Genomic DNA, 22,200 nt, shown 5'->3' on the forward strand with positions numbered 1-22,200 from the left:
AACAATTTCCATAAATCTATCCGACTCTAGTAAGAAACTTCCTTCCTTACATTCCTGTGACTGTATGAAATCCTTCCCTCCCTAATTTCCAAGCCAAATTAATTAACGTTCCATTTATAATCATTAGTTCTCATACACGCAAGCTTCTTTAACCTAAATTACTCTTCCACCCCTACTGTGTTACTTCCTCTGATGTATCGGCTATAAAATAAATCACTCCCTCCTCTCTCCAGAGCTAAATAAGCAAACTCTCTGCTCTTATGCATTTTCAGAAGTGATCACACATCAGCTGTGAAATTCCAGCAATAATCTGCCTGCTTCTTATGCGTAACTGGGTTGCCTTAAGTTTTCACTGAGGCTGTGCCCTACAGAGGCTGTGAATTTCAAGTGCACATCTGGTATGTTTTTATTAGCCTCACAACAATTTTCTTGTAGTACCTTTATGAGGGCATAATAGGGCTGGCAACAGATTGCCGAGCCAATAGCTATGAGCCACAGGGCTCAATCACATCTCACAGCTGATGAACAGCCATAGCCAAGAGTCAGCTGATCGCTCCCTCCAACAACAAACACAGGTGGTGAGTACTGACAGGATTAAAGCCAGAAATGGAAGCAAGAGGGAGAGAACACTGAAAAAGTTGGGGGGGGGAATCTCTACCCGCAACCTCCAGCCCAGGGAGGACTGAGAATGTAATGGAATGCTAACTGAAGAAAGAAAGGGGGGGGGGGAGAAAGACTGACTGGAGAGCCAAACAGGTACCTACTGGACATATCTGCAGGAAGCTGCCTTATACTGAGTCAGACCCCTGGTTCATCCAGACCAGTGTGGTCTCCACCGACTGGCAGTGGGTTTCTAGGATATCTGACCAGGAGTCTCTCTCAGCCCCTCCTGGAAATGTCAGGGATTGAACCTGGGTCCTTCTGCATACAAAGCAGATGCTGCACCACTGAGCTACAGTCCCCTCCACCCTGGTTAGGATGGAGGATACACTAGGTTGCTTCGTTACAGTGTCTGCTTCTATTATATCACTGACAATCTAGTGGAATGCTCAACATCACTAGGACAGATCAGCCTTAGTACACCATGAAAGGGCAACAGACCTGAAAGACTGCCAGCCCCTGTATAAACCTGAAAGATGACTTAGACCACCTAAAAAAATTGATAAATATTCTATATAACAAGCTGCATATTATCAATAACCAGGCAAGTTATATTATAAAGTCTTTTTTTCACCTTGAAAACCCAGGGACTAGAAAATTAGAAAATGTTTTAAACTGGATTTTATCATATTCTTGATTTTATCATACAGTGTATTTTGACTACTGAAGGTGTATCTATCAACATGCATCCTAGTCCTCTCATGCATGTTTATGCAGAAATAAGTTCTGGCTTCTTCCTCCCAAGAAAACATGTCCATGGCAAGGCAGCTCTAACGTCAGGGTGTCTCTGCACTTGTTTACAGTGTCCACCACAAACCGATCTGATGTTTCATGGGAAGTGGCAGCAAGTCCTTCATTAATGGCACAAAATGCCTGTGCTGGGAGTCCAGCAGCTTCAGAGCTATTTTTAGGGGTGAAGTTGCTACTGGGTTTAATTAGCTTGCCTGACAGAAATATTTCCTGCTATTGATGTATCAGGAGAATTTATTTATAAGAGCTGCTAAAGGTCCCCTTGTGTGTGAAAACATTTTTTAATCTTCTTGTTTTCATTACTGTTTAAGTGCCAATAATCATATCACATTCTTTGCCATAAAAACACGTCTGAAATGGACATCTTTGTGGGTCTACAGCCCTTTCGCACAGAAGAGCGGGGAGAAGGCCACGGGGCATGCGTGCACGCAGAAGGTTCCCGGCTCATTCTCCAGGCAGGGCTGCAAATGCCCCTGGTCTGGAGCCCTGGAAAGCTGCTGGCAGCCTGAGTAGACAACACTGAGCTAGATGGACCAATGGTCTGAATCCGCATGAGGCAGCTTGCTATGTTCCTATGGCCAGGGTGCCCCACATGCCACTGCAATCAGGGTTGTATCCATGCTTCTCGGCCAGAGCTCTCGTGCTGGCAGACAGATGGATTCTAATTTTGTGCAACAGAAACTTGTGCAACAGATTGCACAGACTATTGTGCCCTGAAGTTATCAGCAGCTTGCTTATGCGTTCTTTTGAGCAACTATGTTCCACTTGTGCAAAACATTTCACCAGCACAACTACTAGCTTGCAGGGCAGCAGCTGAAGGAGGAGCAAAAGGGTTTTCTTGTGTGTGTGTGTTTCTTTGTGGCTGATTAGCTGCTCTCCCTGTGCAAAGGTCAGAGGGGGCAGGGTTTCTGCTGAGTCAGGTGATTAGCTGTGGGAGGAGCTTATCAGAGCTTGCAGGGCAGCGGAGCACGGCTGCCGGTGCGCGCAGTTTGATCCATCTTTTAAATTTAGGGGAGCTAGTCTCAAACGTTTGTTGGGGGAGACCTAGGGTTTTTTTGGGGGGGGGGGTTATTTGTCCTGTCTTCACGCTTTTTAAGATGGAGGACCAGTGTAGCCACCCCGAACGGCACGTTTTCAAGATGGAGGGTGAGGGAACAGCTGCAGTCGCCTGCGGTTCCTGCGCAATGTTTGCCATCTTGACAAAGGTTGCAGGCAGCTTTATCTCTACCTCTCTTTTAAATCAGAACCAGTGAAGGCGGTGAAGGTCCTGAGTGAGTGTCTGGAGGCGGTTGGAGGATGGATGGCGGCTAACAGATTGAGGTTGAATCCTGACAAGACAGAAGTACTGTTTTTGGGGGACAGGGGGCGGGCAGGTGTGGAGGATTCCCTGGTCCTGAATGGGGTAACTGTGCCCCTGAAGGACCAGGTGCGCAGCCTGGGAGTCATTTTGGACTCACAGCTGTCCATGGAGGCACAGGTCAAATCTGTGTCCAGGGCAGCTGTTTACCAGCTCCATCTGGTACGTAGGCTGAGACCCTATCTGCCTGCGGACTGTCTCGCCAGAGTGGTGCATGCTCTGGTTATCTCCCGCTTGGACTACTGCAATGCACTCTATGTGGGGCTACCTTTGAAGGTGACTCGGAAACTACAACTAATCCAGAATGCGGCAGCTAGACTGGTGACTGGGGGCGGCCGCCAAGACCATATAACACCGGTCTTGAAAGACCTACATTGGCTCCCAGTACATTTCTGAGTGCAATTCAAAGTATTGGTGCTGACCTTTAAAGCCCTAAACGTCCTCGGTCCAGTATACCTGAAGGAGCGTCTCCACCCCCATCATTCTGCCCGGACGCTGAGGTCCAGCGCCGAGGGCCTTTTGACGGTTCCCTCATTGCGAGAAGCAAAGCTACAGGGAACCAGGCAGAGGGCCTCTCGGTAGTGGCGCCCGCCCTGTGGAACGCCCTTCCAGCAGATGTCAAAGCGATAAACAACTACCTGACATTCAGAAGACATATTAAGGAATCTGCAACTGCAAGGAATCATAAAACCCACTGACAAATACCCCTTCCTCTTGGTTCATGTGGGAACCAATGACACTGCAAGCAATAGCCTCCAGAAGATCAAAAGAGACTACGAGGCTCTGGGCAGGAAATTGAAGCAATTAAATGCACAAATTGCCATCAAATAAGAGACACAGGGGAATGATTAGTGGACTTCAATGTCTGTACACTAATGTGCAAAGCATGGGAAATAAACAAGATGAGCTTGAGCTCTTGGTACAGCAAACTAAATATGACATAATAGGCATCACTGAAACCTGGTGGGATAAGTCCCACGATTGGAATGTAATAATGGAGGGATACAATCTATTTCAGAGAAACAGACCAGACAAGAAAGGAGGAGGAGTGGCGTTATGTGTCAGGGATGTGTATACCTGTGAAGAGATCCAAGATTTAGAACCTCAAAGCCAAAGTGAGAGCATTTGGGTCAAAATTAAGGGAGAGAAGAATAACAGAGACCTCATTGTGGGAGTTTACTATAGATCCCCAAGCCAAACGGAGGGCATAAGGTCAAACAGATTCCTCACTGGCCTTGCAGACAACTTCATTGTCCAGAAAGTGGGAGAAGCAACAAGAGGAACAGCCATTTTAGATCTGGTCCTAACCAATGTTGATGACCTGGTTAGTGGGGTAGAAGTGGAAGGATCATTAGGTGCGAGTGATCATGCTCTTCTGAAGTTTACTATACAGCGGAAAGGAGCAGCCAAGCATACTAGGACTCAATTTCTTGACTTTAAGAAAGCCGACTTCATTAAAATTAGGGAAGTGCTGGGTGAGATCCCATGGACAGTAATACTAAAAGGAAAGGGAGTTCATGATGGGTGGGAGTTTGTTAAGAGAGAGATAGTAAAAGCACAACGTCAGGCAATACCAATGAGACGGAAACATGGAAGGTGCCTAAAGAAGCCAGGGTGGCTATCTAAAGAACTTTTAACTGAGTTAAGATTTAAAAAGGATGTGTACAAAAAATGAAAAAGGGGGGAAACCACCAAAGAGGAATTCAAACAAATAGCCAGCACGTGTAGACACAAAGTCAGAAAAGCTAAAGCACAGAATGAACTCAGGCTTGCTAGAGAGGTTAAAAGCAACAAAAAAGGCTTTTATGGGTATGTCTGTAGCAAAAGGAAGAACAAAGAAACAGTGGGGTCACTCAGAGGAGAAGATGGAGAAATGCAAACAGGGGACACAGAAAGGGCTGGACTCCTCATTGCCTTCTTTGCCTCAGTCTTCTCCGATAAAGAAAACAATGCCCGACCTGAAGAATTTGGAGCAAATGATTCAGCAGAGGAAACACAGCCCAGAATAACTAAGGAGATAGTACAAGGACCTGTCTTATTCAACATCTTTATCAACGACTTGGATGATGGACTTAAGGGCATCCTGATCAAATTTGCAGATGACACCAAACTGGGAGGGGTGGCTAACACCCCAGAGGACAGGATCACACTTCAAAACGACCTTGACAGATTAGAGAACTGGGCCAAAACAAACAAGATGAACTTTAACAGGGAGAAATGTAAAGTATTGCACTTGGGCAAAAAAAATGAGAGGCACAAATACAAGATGGGTGACACCTGGCTTGAGAGCAGTACATGTGAAAAGGATCTAGGAGTCTTGGTTGACCACAAACTTGACATGAGCCAACAGTGTGACGTGGAAGCTAAAAAAGCCAATGCAATTCTGGGCTGCATCAATAGGAGTAGAGCATCCAGATCAAGGGAAGTAATAGTGCCACTGTATTCTGCTCTGTTCAGACCTCACCTGGAGTACTGTGTCCAGTTCTGGGGACCACAATTCAAGAAGGACACTGACAAACTGGAACGTGTCCAGAGGAGGGCAACCAAAATGGTCAAAGGCTGTTCGACAGTGGAATTTGCTGCCCAGGAGTGTGGTGGAGTCTCCTTCTTTGGAGGTCTTTAAGCAGAGGCTTGACAACCATATGTCAGGCGTGCTCTGATGGTGTTTCCTGCTTGGCAGGGGGTTGGACTCGATGGCCCTTGTGGTCTATTCCAACTCTATGATTCTATGATTCTATGATTCTCCTATATCGCTGAGTAACTTTAACTTAGTGCTCCACTGGATATAACCCATACAGCCCAAACCACCTAAGGAGGTGGACTTGGGAGTATCTCCTCCTAAGTGAAATGCACAAGACTGCTCTATCTTGGAGCTGTAGACATGACAGCGCCAGCTTGGGATCTCAGCTTGGGATCTCATTTGGGAGAGCTTCCCACTTTGGATATGTTTGCTGATTCTGACCGGCAGGGATTCCAGCCCTTCTGCCAGCCTGTGCATTTGGTGGGTGGAAAGGGGAGCTCCAGGCCAGCAGAGACCTTGGTGTCACTCCAGAGCTGGAAGCCAGAGAGAGGCCAAAGGAGGCTGGCAGGGCTGTGGAAAGGGAAACCTGCAACCCATCGGCACACACCATTATCTACTGATAAAACACACATTGGAACACATATTTAAATGCAAATGTTTCTACTTAACAAAATAGATTAATATGTAAATAGGACCACTCCTTTTCTTCTCACACTGGTCAATTCTGCTGGGGTCCTCATGCTGTGATTTAAGGAAAGGGAGCTGTGTTTAGATGAAGCACTCTGGCAAGGGGACGATAATTTTCTGACCCGTCAGACTGACTTGAGAAACGTTTTTCCTCCAACCTTTTTTTTTTTTTTGCAAGAACCTCCGAAAACTGCATACATTGGGGTGATGGGAGTTGTAGTTACATTAGGGACAGAGGGCTGAGAAAGGTTGCACCAATTTGATACTCATGAAGGACACACTGCAGAAGATGACAGTGGTGTTGGTGCCACCCCCAACGCCTCGTGCAGCAGCCTTGCTACTCCTGCTAAGGCCACAATGGGTGGAGAGCAGTTTCTCTCAATTTCCCCTTTTCCCAATCTTAAATTCATCTCACCACATTGCCATACCATTTTGAGATTTGTTTACCTTGTGAAAATTCATAAGCATTTTAGTTTGACTCTCTCCCTCCTATACAGATCTTTATTTGCAATTTTTCCTACACATAATATTCATTTGTTTGCAAGGTAATTTCCCCTAATATAGTGCATTTGTGCGTGTTATTTTGCCAATATATAGTTGCACGCCACCCCGATCTCTGAACTATGTGAGATTCCAGGGATTCCAGGTGCTTCCCTAGGGATCATGTTTCCTTTGGGGAATGAGGCACTGTAGAGACTGGGGTGTCTTTATGATATATGGTTTATCTACATATATATACAACCTGAGTCTGTGATGGGGTGTGTGTGTGTGTGTGTGTGTGTGTGTGTGTGTGTGTGTGTGTCAACATCAACACCCAAAAAGGTGTTGTTTCTCCTATAGCCACAGCCTTGGATTCAAACAAATCCAACATTGCTCTCAAACATTGTTCTGGCTCTCTTTGCAGTTGCTACTTTACATCTAGGTCACATCACTCCCAAACTCTCTATGCTAAACACTGGCTTTATCTCTTGGGGGGGGGGTACCCATTTGCCTCTTGCACCAAGACCCTTAATCCCCCATCAGCTCAGGAGGGAGCTAGCTTGGCTATTAAAAGGCTTGATTAGCTTTTAACACTAGCTGAATCCAGGGAATACAGTGGTGCCCCGCAAGACGAATGCCTCGCAAGACGAAAAACTCGCTAGACGAAAGGGTTTTCCGTTTTTGTGTTGCTTCGCTAGACGAATTTCCCTATGGGCTTGCTTCGCAAGACGAAAACGTCTTGCGCTTTTTTTTTTAAGCCGCTTGAAGAGGCGCAGTTGCGATGGACCGTGCTTCGCAAGACGAAAAACATCGCAAGATGAAAAGATTCGCGGAACGAATTCTTTTCGTCTTGCGAGGCACCACTGTACTTTCTTTCAAAGCCAGGGCCTAACCTGGGAGAGAGGGGTTTACATGACAAAAGAGGTTAATGGCCCATCTGAGAGGAATCTTGGGCCTGGGCAGAAAGCGTTGTCAGGGGGATGTGGTGTGTGAGAGAGGTGACAGAAAATGAGTCTTTTTAGCAAGGTGCTCTGGGCCAAAGAAGTGGGGGAGAACAAAGACCCAAGGGGCAGGCTGCCTGAAGACTGGCTGGGAGAGATGCCTTGGACTCCAGGGCTTCACCTCTGTGGGGAACAAACCCCTCTTGAAATGACCATACTGTAATATCTGGATTCCCTCCATGCAGAATGAAGGTGTAAATAGGTGAATAAGCCATAGTTCTTAAAGCTTCAACAGTGTCTGCCATGTCTTCAATTCTCCAAAGGAGCACAGGCCCTGGCTGAGGGCCAAGACCCCTGGAATCCCCTGTGTGGCACAACAGGGATTGTGGTGGCTGGTAACAAAACACACCTTGCTTGACTGGAGAACTGCACTGCAAAATTTGAAGAGTGCAAATTTTGAAGGATAGCTTGTGTTTTGGTTCACATGTTGTTTTGGAAAGTATAAATTGCTTCCCCCTTTAAATGCAAACTGAATAGAATTTCTTCCCCGATGCTGGTGTGGGAGGGTGCAGACTGGCTGCAGGTAGAGGAGATCTGAGGGCACTTTGGCAGTGATTTCCTATAACCTGGAGCTGATGTTGCTATTCTGTTACCAGTTGAACCTGGGTGCTGACACATAGACTTCCTTTTTTCTTCCTGGATAATTCCAGTTCAAGCCCACCTGAAGTTTGGGTTTCTGAGAGTTGCAAACCTGATTTATTATGCAGTCAATTTGTCTCTCACCTGGGAGAAAGGGACTGAAAAGGAACTCTCTCCACATAAAGCATGTTTACTGCTCATCAAAATCTATTAGGGAAAAAGATGATGTTCTAAACTACAGGGGCCATAAATGCTCATTAGCAGAGAGCCTTGTTTTTCATGCCCTGTTTTTATTTTTATTTTTCTTCTTCTTCTTCTTCTTCTTCTTCTTCTTCTTCTTCTTCTTCTTCTTCTTCTTCTTTTTACATCAAACTCTACTCTGCTCTAAGACCCCAGGGAATGATTTCAAAGTCATTTCAAAGTTGAAGTGCAATGAGAAATGCTCTGGATTAATGGATCGACATCCACTGTAACTCTCAAAAGAGCCACCCACGAAGGTCTTGTTTGAAAATCTGATTTAAAGGATGTTTGTGCTCTGGGGTTCTCTCTCTCCCCCCCCCCTCTCTCTCTCACACAGACACACAGACATGCTCGAGATGCGTTTGTTCTGAGCACCAGTGTCATTGTTTCTCTTCAACCTACTTTCAGAGAGATATGTGATTTAAAAATAAAAAAAAAAAATCCTCCTGACAAATCAGATGCATCTTATTTCAAAATCCAGACTGTTTCTTTTCTCCTCTCTTACTGTCAACTCATTCTTCATCTTTGTTCAGATGTTTTGTTGAAGATTATGGCAAGTGCCTCACAGGAATGCTTAAAAACAACCTTATCCCTAGCAAAGAGTGCTTTCTTTGCATATTCCTCTTCTGCATTTTAGGTGATGCTTTACTATTCAGAAGGGGTGGGGGAGGATTTCCCCCCCTCCACTTTTTGCAACAGTCTGACTCCCAATCTTAGACTCCCAAACTTGCTTGAGAATTGAAACTCAACCCCCAGTTCTCTGGAGTTTGCAGTGGATTTTCAGTGCACAAAAAGTACAGACTAAAAGTCCTATTTTACTGGTGAATGCACTGGAAATCATTGAATAGGATGATTTTTCCGTAAAAGGGGTGGATTTTACATAAATGTGTGCACAAAATGTGTATAATGGGATGGAATGGGACAGAGTGAGTTGGGATGGATCTATGACTATCATTGATGGCTCATCCCAGCAAGATCAAAACAGGATGGAATTGAGTCCTCAGCCCCTGCTCCTTCCCTCCTCTTGCAGTGTGGTGCATTTTGTCATTAGCTGCTTTGTGGTTTTATGATTTCAGTTGGACTTTTAAAATGTGTGATACTTTTGTAGCCTGCCCTTGAGGCATTAGGTGAAGTAATATAATAATAATAATAATATAATAATAATTTATTACCTTATTTTTTGCTCTATAACACGCACCAGACCATAACACGCACATAGTTTTTAGAGGAGGAAAACAAGAAAAAAATATTCTAAATGAAATAGTGGATATATGATTTTTGTGGTTCATGCTGTGGCCACAGACATGTGATCTGACAGTGAGTTTGGAGTAGCTCAATGCAAAAATCCTGAGGATTCATGTGGATCCATGCTTTGTAACCACAGAGGAGGGAAGGGAGGGGAACCATGGATCCTCTGCTCACGACTGCAGCAGATTCCCCCCCCCCCCGCCACCCGCACGCATTCGCTCCATAACACGCACAGACATTTCCCCTTACTTTCTAGGAGGAAAAAAGTGAGTGTTATGGTGCAAAAAATACAGTATTTATACCCCGCCCATCTGGCTGAGTTTCCCCAGTCACTCTGGGTGGCTCCCAATCAAGTATTAAAAACAATACAGCGTTAAATATTAAAAACTTCCCTGAACAGGGCTGCCTTCAGATGTCTTTTAAAAATAGGAAAGCTACTTATTTCCTTCACATCTGAAGGAAGGGTGTTCCACAGGGTGGGCGCCACTACCGAGAAGGCCCTCTGTCTGGTTCCCTGTAACCTTACTTCTCGCAATGAGGGAACCACCATAAGGCCCTCGGCGCTGGATCTCAGTGTCCGGGCTGAACGATGGGGGTGGAGATGCTCCTTCAGGTATAAGGACCGAGGCTGTTTAGGGCTTTAAAGGTCAGCACCAACCCTTTGAATTGTGCTCGGAAACGTACTAGGAGCCAATGCAGATCTCTCAGATTTCTGCAGATCTCTCAGTGTTATGTGGTCCCGGCGGCCCGTCCCAGTCACCAGTCTAGCTGCTGCATTCTGGATTAATTGCAGTTTCCGGGTCACCTTCAAAGGTAGCCCCACGTAGAGCGTGTTGCAGTAGTCCAAGCGGGAGATAACTAGAGCATGCACCACTCTGGTGAGACAGTCCGCGGGCAGGTAGGGTCTTACCAGGTGGAGCTGGTAGACAGCTGCCCTGGACACAGAATTAACCTGCGCCTCCATGGACAGCTGTGAGTCCAAAATGACTCCCAGTTACCCCATTCAGGACCAGGGAATCCCCCACATCTGCCCGCCCCCTGTCCCACAAAAACAGTACTTCTGTCTTGTCAGGATTCAACCTCAATCTGTTAGCCACCATCCATCCTCCAACCGCCTCCAGGCACTCACACAGGACCTTCACCGCCTTCACAAAGGAGAGGTAGAGCTGGGTGTCATCTACATACTGATGAACACCCAGCCCAAACCCCTGATGATCTCTCCCAGCGGCTTCATATAGATATTAAAAAGCATGGGGGAGAGGACGGAACCCTGAGGCACCCCACAAGTGAGAGCCCAGGGGTCTGAACACTCATCCCACACACACACACTTTCTGGACACGGCCCAGGAGAAAGGAGTGGAACCACCGTATAACAGTGCCTCCAGCTCCCAGCCCCTTTAGACAGTCCAGAAGGATGTTATGGTCGATGGTGTCAAAGGCCACTGAGAGATCCAGCAGAACTAGGAAACAGCTCTCACCTTTGTCCCTAGCCCGCCGGAGATCATTAACCAGCGCGACCAAGGCAGTTTCTGTCCCATGGTGAGGCCTGAATCCCAATTGGAAGGATCCAAATGGTCCGCATCCTCCAGGCGTGCTTGGAGTTGTTCGGCAACCACCCACTCAATCACCTTGCCCAAGGATGGTAAATTTGAGACTGGGTGATAGTTGACCAAATTGGCTGGGTCTAAATATGTTTTTTTTAAGAAGCGGTTTAATGACCGCCTCTTTCAGCGGGTCTGGGAAGGCCTCCTCACAGAGGGAAGCATTCACCACCCCGCAGAGCCCATCACCGAGCCCTTCCCGGCTCACTTTTATCACCCAGGATGGGCAAGAATCAAGGAGACAGGTGGTCGGTTTCACTTGTCCAAGCAGCCTGTCCACATCCTCGGAGGTAACAGATTGGAATTGATCCCATGTAACAGGACTAGACAGAACTCTAGCACTCTTCCTCCCCCGGCCTTGCTCTCACGGTGGAGTCTACCTCCTTCTGAATCTGAGCGACTTTATCTGCAAAAAACTTTGCAAAAGCATTGCAGGAGATCTTGGGGTCTCTACCAGGCCCCGGTGGTGCAGGTGGTTCCGATAGATTGCGAACCACTTGAAAAAGTCTCCTGCTGCTGTTTTCTGCATGTGCAATGGAGGCAGTGAAGAAAGCCCTCTTTGCCGTTGCCATTGCCACTTGGTAGGCTCGACGTTGAGCTCTAGCCCATGTCCGGTCTGATTCAGAGTGAGTTTTCTGCCACCGGCGCTCTAGCCGTCTCAACGATTGTTTCATCGCCCTCAGCTCTGGGAAAAACCACAGAGTTGGAGTGGCTGGGGCAGGTTCCACAGGGGGGAATGTATTGGGACACCCGATCTCAGTGATCACGGGCAGGAGGAGGAGTTACGCTAAGACAAGACCATGTCATTACCAAGGAGGCAGGTTTAGTCGTTGTTTAAGGACTATCCCTGCCTCCAGGTCTGGTCCTGACCAGATGGATACTGGAATCAGCAAGGGAAACCCACATGACCCGAAAGTGTTGCTGTGCAATGCCAGGTCAATGATGAAGAAAACCACTGCCATCCACGACCTGATTGTGGATGGAGGACTTGACCTGGCATGTGTGACAGATACCTGGTTGGATGAAGCAGATGGGCCTGTCCTTGCCACTGCTTGCCCACCAGGTTTCTTTTACGCACAGCAACCCAGGTCATGTGGACGGGGAGGGGGGGTTGCAGTGATTTTTAGGAAGTCATTAGTCTGCACCAGGCGTCCTATAGGGAAGACCCAGTTTTCTGAGTACATGTTCTGGAAGTTGGGCAATAGGGGCAGTACAGGATTCCTATTGGTGTACCAAACTCCCCGCTGCACCAAGGGTTCCCTGCTCAAGCTGCTTCAGGTCGTGGCGGATGTTCTCCTGGAGAGACCTAGTTTGGTTGTCCTAGGGGATTTTAACATCCATGCCGACACGACCTTACAAGGGGCCGCTCGGGACTTCGTGGAAAGCATGACCTCCATGGGGCTGTCCCTGAATAAGTCTGGCCGAACTCATAGCCGCGGACATGCCTTAGACTTGGTGTTTGCCTCTACGGATGTTGGTGATCTGACACTAACTAAAAGTGAAACAAAAGAAGTGGTCTTATTCAACATCTTTATCAACAACTTGGATGATAGACTCAAGGGCATCCTGATCAAATTTTCAGATGACACCAAACTGGGAGGGGTGGCTAACACCCCAGAGGACAGGATCACACTTCAAAACGACCTTGACAGATTAGAGAACTGGGCCAAAACAAACAAGATGAACTTTAACAGGGAGAAATGTAAAGTATTGCACTTGGGCAAAAAAAATGAGAGGCACAAATACAAGATGGGTGACACCTGGCTTGAGAGCAGTACATGTGAAAAGGATCTAGGAGTCTTGGTTGACCACAAACTTGACATGAGCCAACAGTGTGACGCGGCAGCTAAAAAAGCCAATGCAATTTTGGGCTGCATCAATAGGAGTAGAGCATCTAGATCAAGGTAAGTAATAGTGCCACTGTATTCTGCTCTGGTCAGACCTCACCTGGAGTACTGTGTCCAGTTCTGGGCATCACAGTTCAAGAAGGACACTGACAAACTGGAACGTGTCCAGAGGAGGGCAACCAAAATGGTCAAAGGCCTGGAAACGATGCCTTATGAGGAACGGCTAAGGGAGCAGGGCATGTTTAGCCTGGAGAAGAGGAGGTTAAGGGGTGATATGATAGCCATGTTCAAATATATAAAAGGATGTCATATAGAGGAGGGAGAAAGGTTCTTTTCTGCTGCTCCAGAGAAGCGGACACGGAGCAATGGATCCAAACTACAAGAAAGAAGATTCCACCTAAACATTAGGAAGAACTTCCTGACAGTAAGAGCTGTTTGACAGTGGAATTTGCTGCCCAGGAGTGTGGTGGAGTCTCCTTCTTTGGAGGTCTTTAAGCAGAGGCTTGACAACCATATGTCAGGAGTGCTTGGCAGGGGGTTGGACTCCATGGCCCTTGTGGTCTATTCCAACTCTATGATTCTCTGATTCTCTGATTCTACTATATCTCTGAGTAACTTTAACTTAGTGTTCCACTGGATATAACCCATACAGCCCAAACCACCTAAGGAGGTGTTTTTCCCTAGTATATGCATTTTTGTACACAAAAATGTACACATTTTTTTTTGTACACATTTTGGAGAACTCAGTTGAAAAACTATGGATTTAAGATTGATGTTTTGGTTTGCACATTGTTTTGGGACTTGAAAATAGATAAGTTGATGTTTAAGCACAAACTGAATTGAATTTACCCACCCCTTTTTTTTGCAAAGAAAACTTTGGGAACCAGCAAAGAGGTGGTGGTGCAGGCCTTCAACACTGTAAATCGTAATGCCCTGTGGACTGTCGTTCTAAAAATTGGCTGCCCAGATAAATTTGTGAACATCCTTCGGCTCCTCCATGATAATATGACAGCAACAATCACAGATAACAATGGCTCTCAAAGTGAACCATTCACAGTGGGATCAGGTGTTAAACAGGGTTGTGTTACCACTCCAACTCTATTTATTATTTTTATTGCCATGATTCTATAATTTGTTGAATGGAAAGTATGACAACATAGTGTGTGCACACTAAGAGGATGACCTCCAAACCATCCTAAATATATTTGCTGAAGCTTATGAAAAGCTTGGCGTATCGCTCAACATCCAAAAAACCAAAGTGCTGCATCAATAAGCACAAAACAACCCCTCTGCAACACCACAAATCCAACTCAATGGTGTAATGTTGGAAAATGTTGATCACTTCTCCTACCTGGGCAGTTATCTTTCCACAAGGGTCAACACTGATGCCGAAATCCAGCATTGCCTGAGCTGTGTGAGTACAGCTTTCTCCTGATTGAAGTGCAGAGTGTTTGAGGACTGGGACATTCACAGGGAAACCAAAATGCTTGTTTACAAAGCTATTGTACTACCAACCTTACTGTACGCTTGTGAAACATGGACCACTTATAAACGCCATCTCCAACTCCTCGAAAGATTCCCTCAATGGTGTCCCCAAAATTTTTACACATCACTTAGGAAGACAGACAAACTAATGCCAGTGTACTGGAAGAAGCAAAGATCACCAGTTTTGAAGCAATGATTCTTCAACATCAACTCCATTGGACTGGTCATGTGGTTTGGATACCTGATTATCTTCTTCCAAAACAACTACTCTAGTCTGAACTTAAAAATGGAAAGCGTAATGCTGGTGGTCAACAAAAGAGGTTTAAAGACTCTCTCAAGGCAAATCTTTAAAAATGTAGTATAAACACCAACAACTGGGAGATACTGGCCTGCAAGCACTCCAGTTGGAGAACAGCCAGTTGGAGAACAGCACAAAGGTGCCATGGGCTTTGAAGACACTCGAACTCAGGACGCAAGGGAGAAACATGCTAAGAGGAAGGCACACTTGGCAAACCCTCACTGTGATCAACTCCCACCCAGAAACCTATGTCCCCACTGTGGAAAGACATGTGGATCCAAAACTGGCCTCCACAGTCACCTACGGACACAACGTTAAAACCGTGTTCATGGAAAACAATCTTACTCAATCTTACTATGAGCAATTGCTGAAGAAGAAGAAGGTGGTGCAGGAGCCAAGCAAGTCTGCTATGATCCAGGCTGCCTTTCAGAGTGTTGGACTCAGCCTATAAGTAGCTTGATGTTTTCCAAATTGGGGAAGTTCATTTCTGAAAATTCCTCTCCTTGAATCTGAGCTTCCTTGACATAACCCCCAAACACATGTGTTGTGTCAGCTTGACACTTTTTGTGGTAGAGTGACAAATGTTATCAATATACTTTACTAACTGCCAGATAAATATTAGCAAATACAACCATTCATTTTCAGCTCAGTGGTAAAGGTTAGCTCACAAATGATTTTGAATTGGGTCATTTATAACCAGAAGTAGGAACACTAAATGTGCTTAATTGTAATAGGGTTGCTGCACATATTCATTACTTTCCTTCTCAGATATGAATATGGCATATTGACAGCTGTTGGAACATGTCCCAAAATTAAGAGCTGCTCTCCAAATCATTAACCTGAAAAGAAAAGAAAAGAAAAGAAAAGAAAAAAGAAAAGAAAAGGGAAGAAGGGCAGCAACACAAAGTCCAAACAATTCATAGACTGGGGGCCCCATCACCAACCCCTTCATTAATTTTTTTCAGGATATATTTGTGCCTCCTGGGTTTTTCTCCCCACAAAGCTAGGATTTTCAGACTCAGATTATGAACAGCTGCTAGCAGCAGGGTGGCAATGGTAATTCAGATCTCCAGAGCTGGGGAGAGAGACGTGTCCAATTCATAGCTGAGCTGACAATATATGCTCCTACACTTTCATGTGTTGCTTAGTGCTTCAAAGGTATTGCCATTGTTAAGGGCCCCATGAGCACACGAGGAACATTGTCTCCAAGAACACTAACAGGCTTAGTTCTTCATAGAACAGGTTGAATCCTACCCAGACTTCCCAGAATGCCCACACTTCCTGCATAGTCCATTCTGGGCCCCAAAGGATGATGGCGACCTTGACCACATCTTGGACCCGATCCATTTTAAGAGGTGTTTTGTAGTCCTGTCGGGTAACTGCTAACAGATACAGCAACAAAACTCACATTTTCTGATCGCAGCTTCTTCGCAGGACAGCCTCCATCTAGTGGGTGGAGCATATAGTAGAGACGAACTTTGCTGGCATGTTTCCGGCTCTGGGGAAGAAAACCCAAACATGTTGTTTGATATGGCATACTTGAATGATGCCCCATTTTAAAAACAAAACTATACACCTCCTCACATGTGGAAAAGCAGCATGTCAAGGAGGAGGCTTCTGCAGTTCTGCCCTATTGAGGCACAGGAACATAGCACAACTCTGCTACAGGCTGGCCTGAGGCTACATATGGACCTGTGGCCTGTGGCTCACCAGCCCTGCTATTAGGCCCAGGAAGTCCTCTTCAGAAAAGGAAAGGAAACTCTAAGCCCAACCCAATGCTGTATGCATTCGCAGCTCACTTGCACAGTCACCCCCCTTTTTTTTGCTATTGGAGATAGATGCAAGATGGCATGCTCTGACCTAATCTCTCCAAATGACATTAATTAGGCTAAACAAAAGAGCCAATGTGGCAGGTGCCCCAGAGGAGCAGCAAAATCAAGAGACCCGGCTCTGGAAATTGTTTTATTGGGTCATCTGATCTCAGTGGATGTGGAGGCCACTTTAAAGGGGGGGGGGCAAAATCTGAAATGCTGTGCCAGCTACATGCAGCATGAGCTGCGCACTGCAGCAGCCTTGGAAAGAAGATGATGGATAGAAATGTAATAACTGAAAACCCAGTGGGAGTATTGAAGGGTGAAAGGGCTGCAAACACCTGAGTTCCATCAAATCCCCTGCCTGCCATCTGGGAATGAAAAATAAGAGCATTATGGCCTGCACAGTGGTGAACAGAGCTCCAGTGGCATGAGGAATATCATGGGGAAAACAAAGCAGGGTAGACCTTGGAAAGCCAAAACTTGTGTTTTCGATCCTTAGTTAGTGGATCATAGAATCATAAAATCATAGAATCATAGAGTTGGAATAAACCAAAAGGGCCATCGAGTCCAATCCCCTGCCAAGCAGGAAACACCATCAGAGCACTCCTGACATATGGTTGTCAAGCCTCTGCTTAAAGACCTCCAAAGCAGGAGACTCCACCACACTCCTTGGCAGCAAATTCCACTGTCAAACAGCTCTTACTGTCATGAAGTTCTTCCTAATGTTTAGGTGGAATCTTCTTTCTTGTAGTTTGGATCCATTGCTCTGTGTCCGGTTCTCTGGAGCAGCAGAAAAGAACCTTTCTCCCTCCTCTATATGACATCCTTTTATATATTTGAACATGGCTATCATATCACCCCTTAACCTCCTCTTCTCCAGGCTAAACATGCCCTGCTCCCTTAGCCGTTTCCAGGCCTTTGACCATTTTGGTTGCCCTCCTCTGGACACGTTCCAGTTTGTCAGTGTCCTTCTTGAACTGTGGTGCCCAGAACTGGACACAGTACTCCAGGTGAGGTCTGACCAGAGCAGAATACAGTGGCACTATTACTTCCCTTGATCTAGATGCTATACTCCTATTGATGCAGCCCAGAATTGCATTGGCTTTTTTAGCTGCCGCGTCACACTGTTGGCTCATGTCAAGTTTGTGGTCAACCAAGACTCCTAGATCCTTTTCACATGTACTGCTCTCAAGCCAGGTGTCACCCATCTTGTATTTGTGCCTCTCATTTTTTTTGCCCAAGTGCAATACTTTACATTTCTCCCTGTTAAAGTTCATCTTGTTTGTTTTGGCCCAGTTCTCTAATCTGTCAAGGTCGTTTTGAAGTGTGATCCTGTCCTCTGGGGTGTTAGCCACCCCTCCCAGTTTGGTGTCATCTGCAAATTTGATCAGGATGCCCTTGAGTCCAACATCCAAGTCATTGATAAAGATGTTGAATAAGACCGGGCCCAAGACAAGAACCCTGTGGCACCCCACTAGTCACTTTTCTCCAGGATGAAGAGGAACCATTGATGAGTAATAATAATAATAATAATAATAATAATAATAATAATAATAATTTATTATTTATACCCCACCCATCTGGCTGGGTTTCCCCAGCCACTCTGGGCGGCTTCCAAAAGAATATTAAAATACTGTGATACATCAAACATTAAAAGCTTCCCTAAACCCTTTGGGTTTGGTCAGTTAGCCAGTTACAAATCCACTGAGTGGTAGCATAGTCGAGACCGCAATTTACCAGCTTCTTTACAAGAATATCATGGGGCACCTTGTCAAATGCCTTGATGAAATCAAGGTAGGCTACATCCACTGCGTTCCCTTCATCTACCAGGCTTGTAATTCTGTCAAAAAACGAGATCAGTTTAGTCTGACATGACTTATTTTTCAGAAATCCACGCTGACTATTTGCTTAATGATCTGCTCCAGAATCTTCCCTGGTATTGATGTCAGACTGACTGGGCGATAATTATTTGGGTCCTCTCTTTGCCCCTTTTTGAAAATAGGGACAACATTTGCCCTCCTCCAGTCTGCCGGGACTTCGCCTGTTCTCCAGGAATTCTCAAAGATGACTGCCAGTGGTTCTGAGATCACATCGGCCAGTTCTTTTAATACTCTTGGATGCAGTTCATCTGGCCCTGGAGACTTGAATACATCTAAACTAGCCAAGTATTCTTGTACTATCTCCTTAGTTATTCTGGGCTGTGTTTCCTCTGCTGAATCATTTGCTTCAAATTCTTCAGGTCGGGCACTGTTTTCTTTATCGGAGAAGACTGAGGCAAAGAAGGCATTGAGGAGTTCAGCCCTTTCTGTGTCCCCCGTTTGCACACGAAAGAAGTGTGCATGCACACGAAAGCTCATACCAAGAACTAACTTAGTTGGTCTTTAAGGTGCTACTGGAAGGAATTTTTTATTTTGACTATGGCAGACCAACACGGCTACCTATCTACTACTCTTCCAACTCTATGATTCTATGATTCTAGGTGAAATGACAAACTGACTACATGGTTCCTCAGCATTCATAGACTCATCAGGTTAGAGGGAGTCCCAAAAGTCACCTAGTCCTGCAATGTAGGAATCAGCTCTCAAACAGCTCTTATCAGGGCCGGATTTAGGTTTGATGGAGCCCTAAGCTACAGAAGGTAACGGGGACCTTTATATGTCCAGCTGTCCTTTGTCACTGTTTTTTGTGTTGAATTTCTTAAATTACTTACATCATAGGAGCCCACACAACACAAAACACTGTTGCTGTATGTCGATTTTATTTTATTTGTTTTTTTTAATCTTATATTTTGGAAATGTACATCCAGTTTTTTTGCCTTTACATTTTTTGGGGGCCCCCAAGAGAGTGGGGCCCTAAACCAGTGGTGGAGCTAGGGGCTTTGCCACCCATAGCGGGGGACGCGGCACATTGCCTGCACCAGCGACTCAATGGGAGCATCGAGGGAATTGTGGATGGCTGCAGCAGCAACAATAATAACTTATGCAGGGCTTGCAATGCAAGTGATACTGCCAATGAAAAGCTCCTAGCCTGCTCTCCCGCTAGTTCAAACACAAAGAAAGAAATAAGAAAGGAGCCCCCCCTCCACAAACAGCGAGGGAGGCAAAGAACAAAACACATAGAGAAAAGCCCCCTTAGTGCTCCATGAATCTGAGCGAGGGAAAGGGTCAAAACTGTAGGGGAAAGAGAGGTGGAGTAAGGGCTTGGGGGTGCTGACACGAAGTCAGTTGCGATTTAAAGCAACAGTAGGGAATGTAAGAGAATGGGCTACTTGGGGGTGGGGAGAGAAGCCCTGAGGCGCCAATCCGCAGCAAATGTGTTCTTCTGAGGAAGGGCCTGGGGAGCTTTGCTCCTCTTTGTGTTTGTGTGTTGCATGTTGCTGGGCTTTGGAGGCTGGGAGAGACAGGGGAGCAGCTTTGCCACAAGCCAGGGAGCTCGGCTGGAGCACCCGGTTGGGGACCAGCCAGTCAAGGCTGACCGTTGGGGACTCCCCTGTCCTCCTCCCTACCTAGCGGAAGCTGGAAAGCGGCAAAGTGGAAGCCGCTTACAGAAATCTGGGGAGGGAAGGAGGAGCATGGAGCCATGGCTCCCGTCTGTCCCCAGCCCCTCCCTCCCTCCTGTAAAGTCCCTCGCTGTAAAGTGACAAAGCAGGAGCCACTTACAGCGAGCCAAAGCTTTGCCACTCATGGGCTTGGGGGTCACAGGCGGGGCCCCCTGCCGAAATGTCACCCCCTTTCAGGATGGCACCCGGAGCGGACCGCCCCCTCATCGGTACGCCTCTGCCCTAATCTACAGCTTATTTAGTTTACCTATATGTAAATCTGGCACTGGCTCTTATCATCCAAATTCATGTTTTGTTGGAATCTCCTTTCTTGTTAATTTGAATCAGTTGGTTTGAGCGGTAGAAAACATGTTTGCTCTCCATTCTATGTGAAAAGCCCTTCAAATAATTGAAGATGGACTTCCGGGTTGGTGCCTCCGGCAATGGCGGAATTCCTCTGATCGGGAGGAATTTGCCCCGTGGGAATTTGGGTCTGTACCGCCACGGCGAAGGCGGAGACCCGTAAAAATCACAGGCGGGAGAAGCCTGTGAACGTGGGATTTGGCAGGCACCTTTTGCGCCTCCCCTACTCGCGGGGAAACCCAGTTTCGGGGATCCGGAGCGATGTGGGGTGAGTGGCGCGGTGCTTCGAATCGTCTGCTTCCACGGAGCGAAGCCGCATAGCTGTTGTCAGAGAGCACTGACTTTTTCCTGTGAACAATTTGACTCTAAAGTAATTATCTGTCAGTAGAGCTGAATTGGGAAGAATTGGATTTTTAAACGTTTAATCTGGCATCGAAACGGGGAGGTTCAATACAGGAAGTCCACCTCCCCCTTTTGTAGATAAACTGAATCAAGGAGGCTGCAGGCTAAAGTCTTGGAAAGCCTTTTGTAAAAGACTAAATTTCCATCGGTAAAGAACTAAAAAAAACCTTTTTGGAGACAGGAGAAGGGGGGGAAGTGGTGGACTGAATATGCCTGTAGGAGTGAGTTAAGAGAGTTAAAATACCGCCGCTCTGACCCTGGAAACGGGCTGCTAGCAGGATTGATGTTTTTTGGAATGTCCATTGACAGCGTTTAGAACGTTCATTGACAGGTAGCTAAACAAGAGAATACATTGTTTCTACTGTCTCCGGTTGTTTTCAAAAAAAGGAGGAAAGTAACTGAAAATTGAAACTAGCTTTGGATTATTGAAACTGTGTTTAAAAGAGGACATACTGACCGATACAAATAGAAACTGTTTTCCCCTAGTGGAAGCTTTTGAAATTGGTTACTTTACAGGAGCTGGGCTAGGGGAATTTCCAGCTGCAAGATAAAAAATTGTGAGACTTTGGAATTGACCTTGAATCTCTTAAGTGTTATGGCAAATGGAAAGGAAAAAACAGACGGGATGTCGACAGAAGAGGCCTTAGTGGCTGCATTATTGAAAATAAACGATTCGCTGGAACAACTTCACAAGAAAACAGATGTGATAAATGTGAAAATGGATGCTGCAAATATTGAAATTGACTTAATCGTAGAAAGTTTAAATAACTTGGAACAAAAGGTGAATACCAATTCAGAAACCACCCAGAAACTGACACAGGAATCTACTCTGATATGGCAACTGCAGATGAAGTCAGGGAAAAAACCCTTGCTGCTGAATCTAAAGCAATACAACTGGAGAGGAGAGTCCCATCCATACAAAGACAACCTGATGAACATAAGCTGGCATTCATTATGATTGAACTTAAAGAAGAACAGATGAATTTGAGGACAAAAGCCCTATCTGAACTGGAAAAGGAAAGCTTGACAGAGTTTCAGGAGGTGACAAGACTAACATCGGTTGAGAAAGAGAGGTATTTGGGGGTTAGTATGACCGCCAAAAATGTGAATCTGTTTAAGGATAACTGTGAAGGATGTTGGATTAAAGAGAAGGGGGATTTCTGAAAAATGGACAAATCAGAAGTTGTGACTGTTGGGCTGAGTTACTGTGGTGGGGATGAGGGCTGCTGTGTTGCTGGGGATGTTGCTTTTGTTTCAAACATTGCAAGCTTTGGATGGGATGGATTGTTTCAGGAGGTGGCAGAGGGATGTCTCTAGAGTTGTTTGGCA

At 45.9% G+C, this 22,200-nt stretch overlaps 1 protein-coding gene across 3 annotated transcripts in view; it reads right to left on the reverse strand.

The window, feature by feature from the left end:
* ZMAT4 (zinc finger matrin-type 4) overlaps positions 1 to 22,200 on the reverse strand; it is a 252,599-nt gene that overhangs the window by 105,584 nt on the left and 124,815 nt on the right. For all 3 annotated transcript variants that reach the window (XM_083514429.1, XM_083514430.1, XM_083514428.1), the window contains exon 3: positions 16,163 to 16,252. In XM_083514429.1, the coding sequence (XP_083370555.1) occupies positions 16,163 to 16,252 (90 nt within the window). The remainder of the gene's footprint in view (positions 1 to 16,162; positions 16,253 to 22,200) is intronic.

This window comes from Podarcis liolepis, assembly GCF_965112155.1.
Source record: "Podarcis liolepis genome assembly, chromosome: 7".
Taxonomy (NCBI): domain Eukaryota; kingdom Metazoa; phylum Chordata; class Lepidosauria; order Squamata; family Lacertidae; genus Podarcis; species Podarcis liolepis.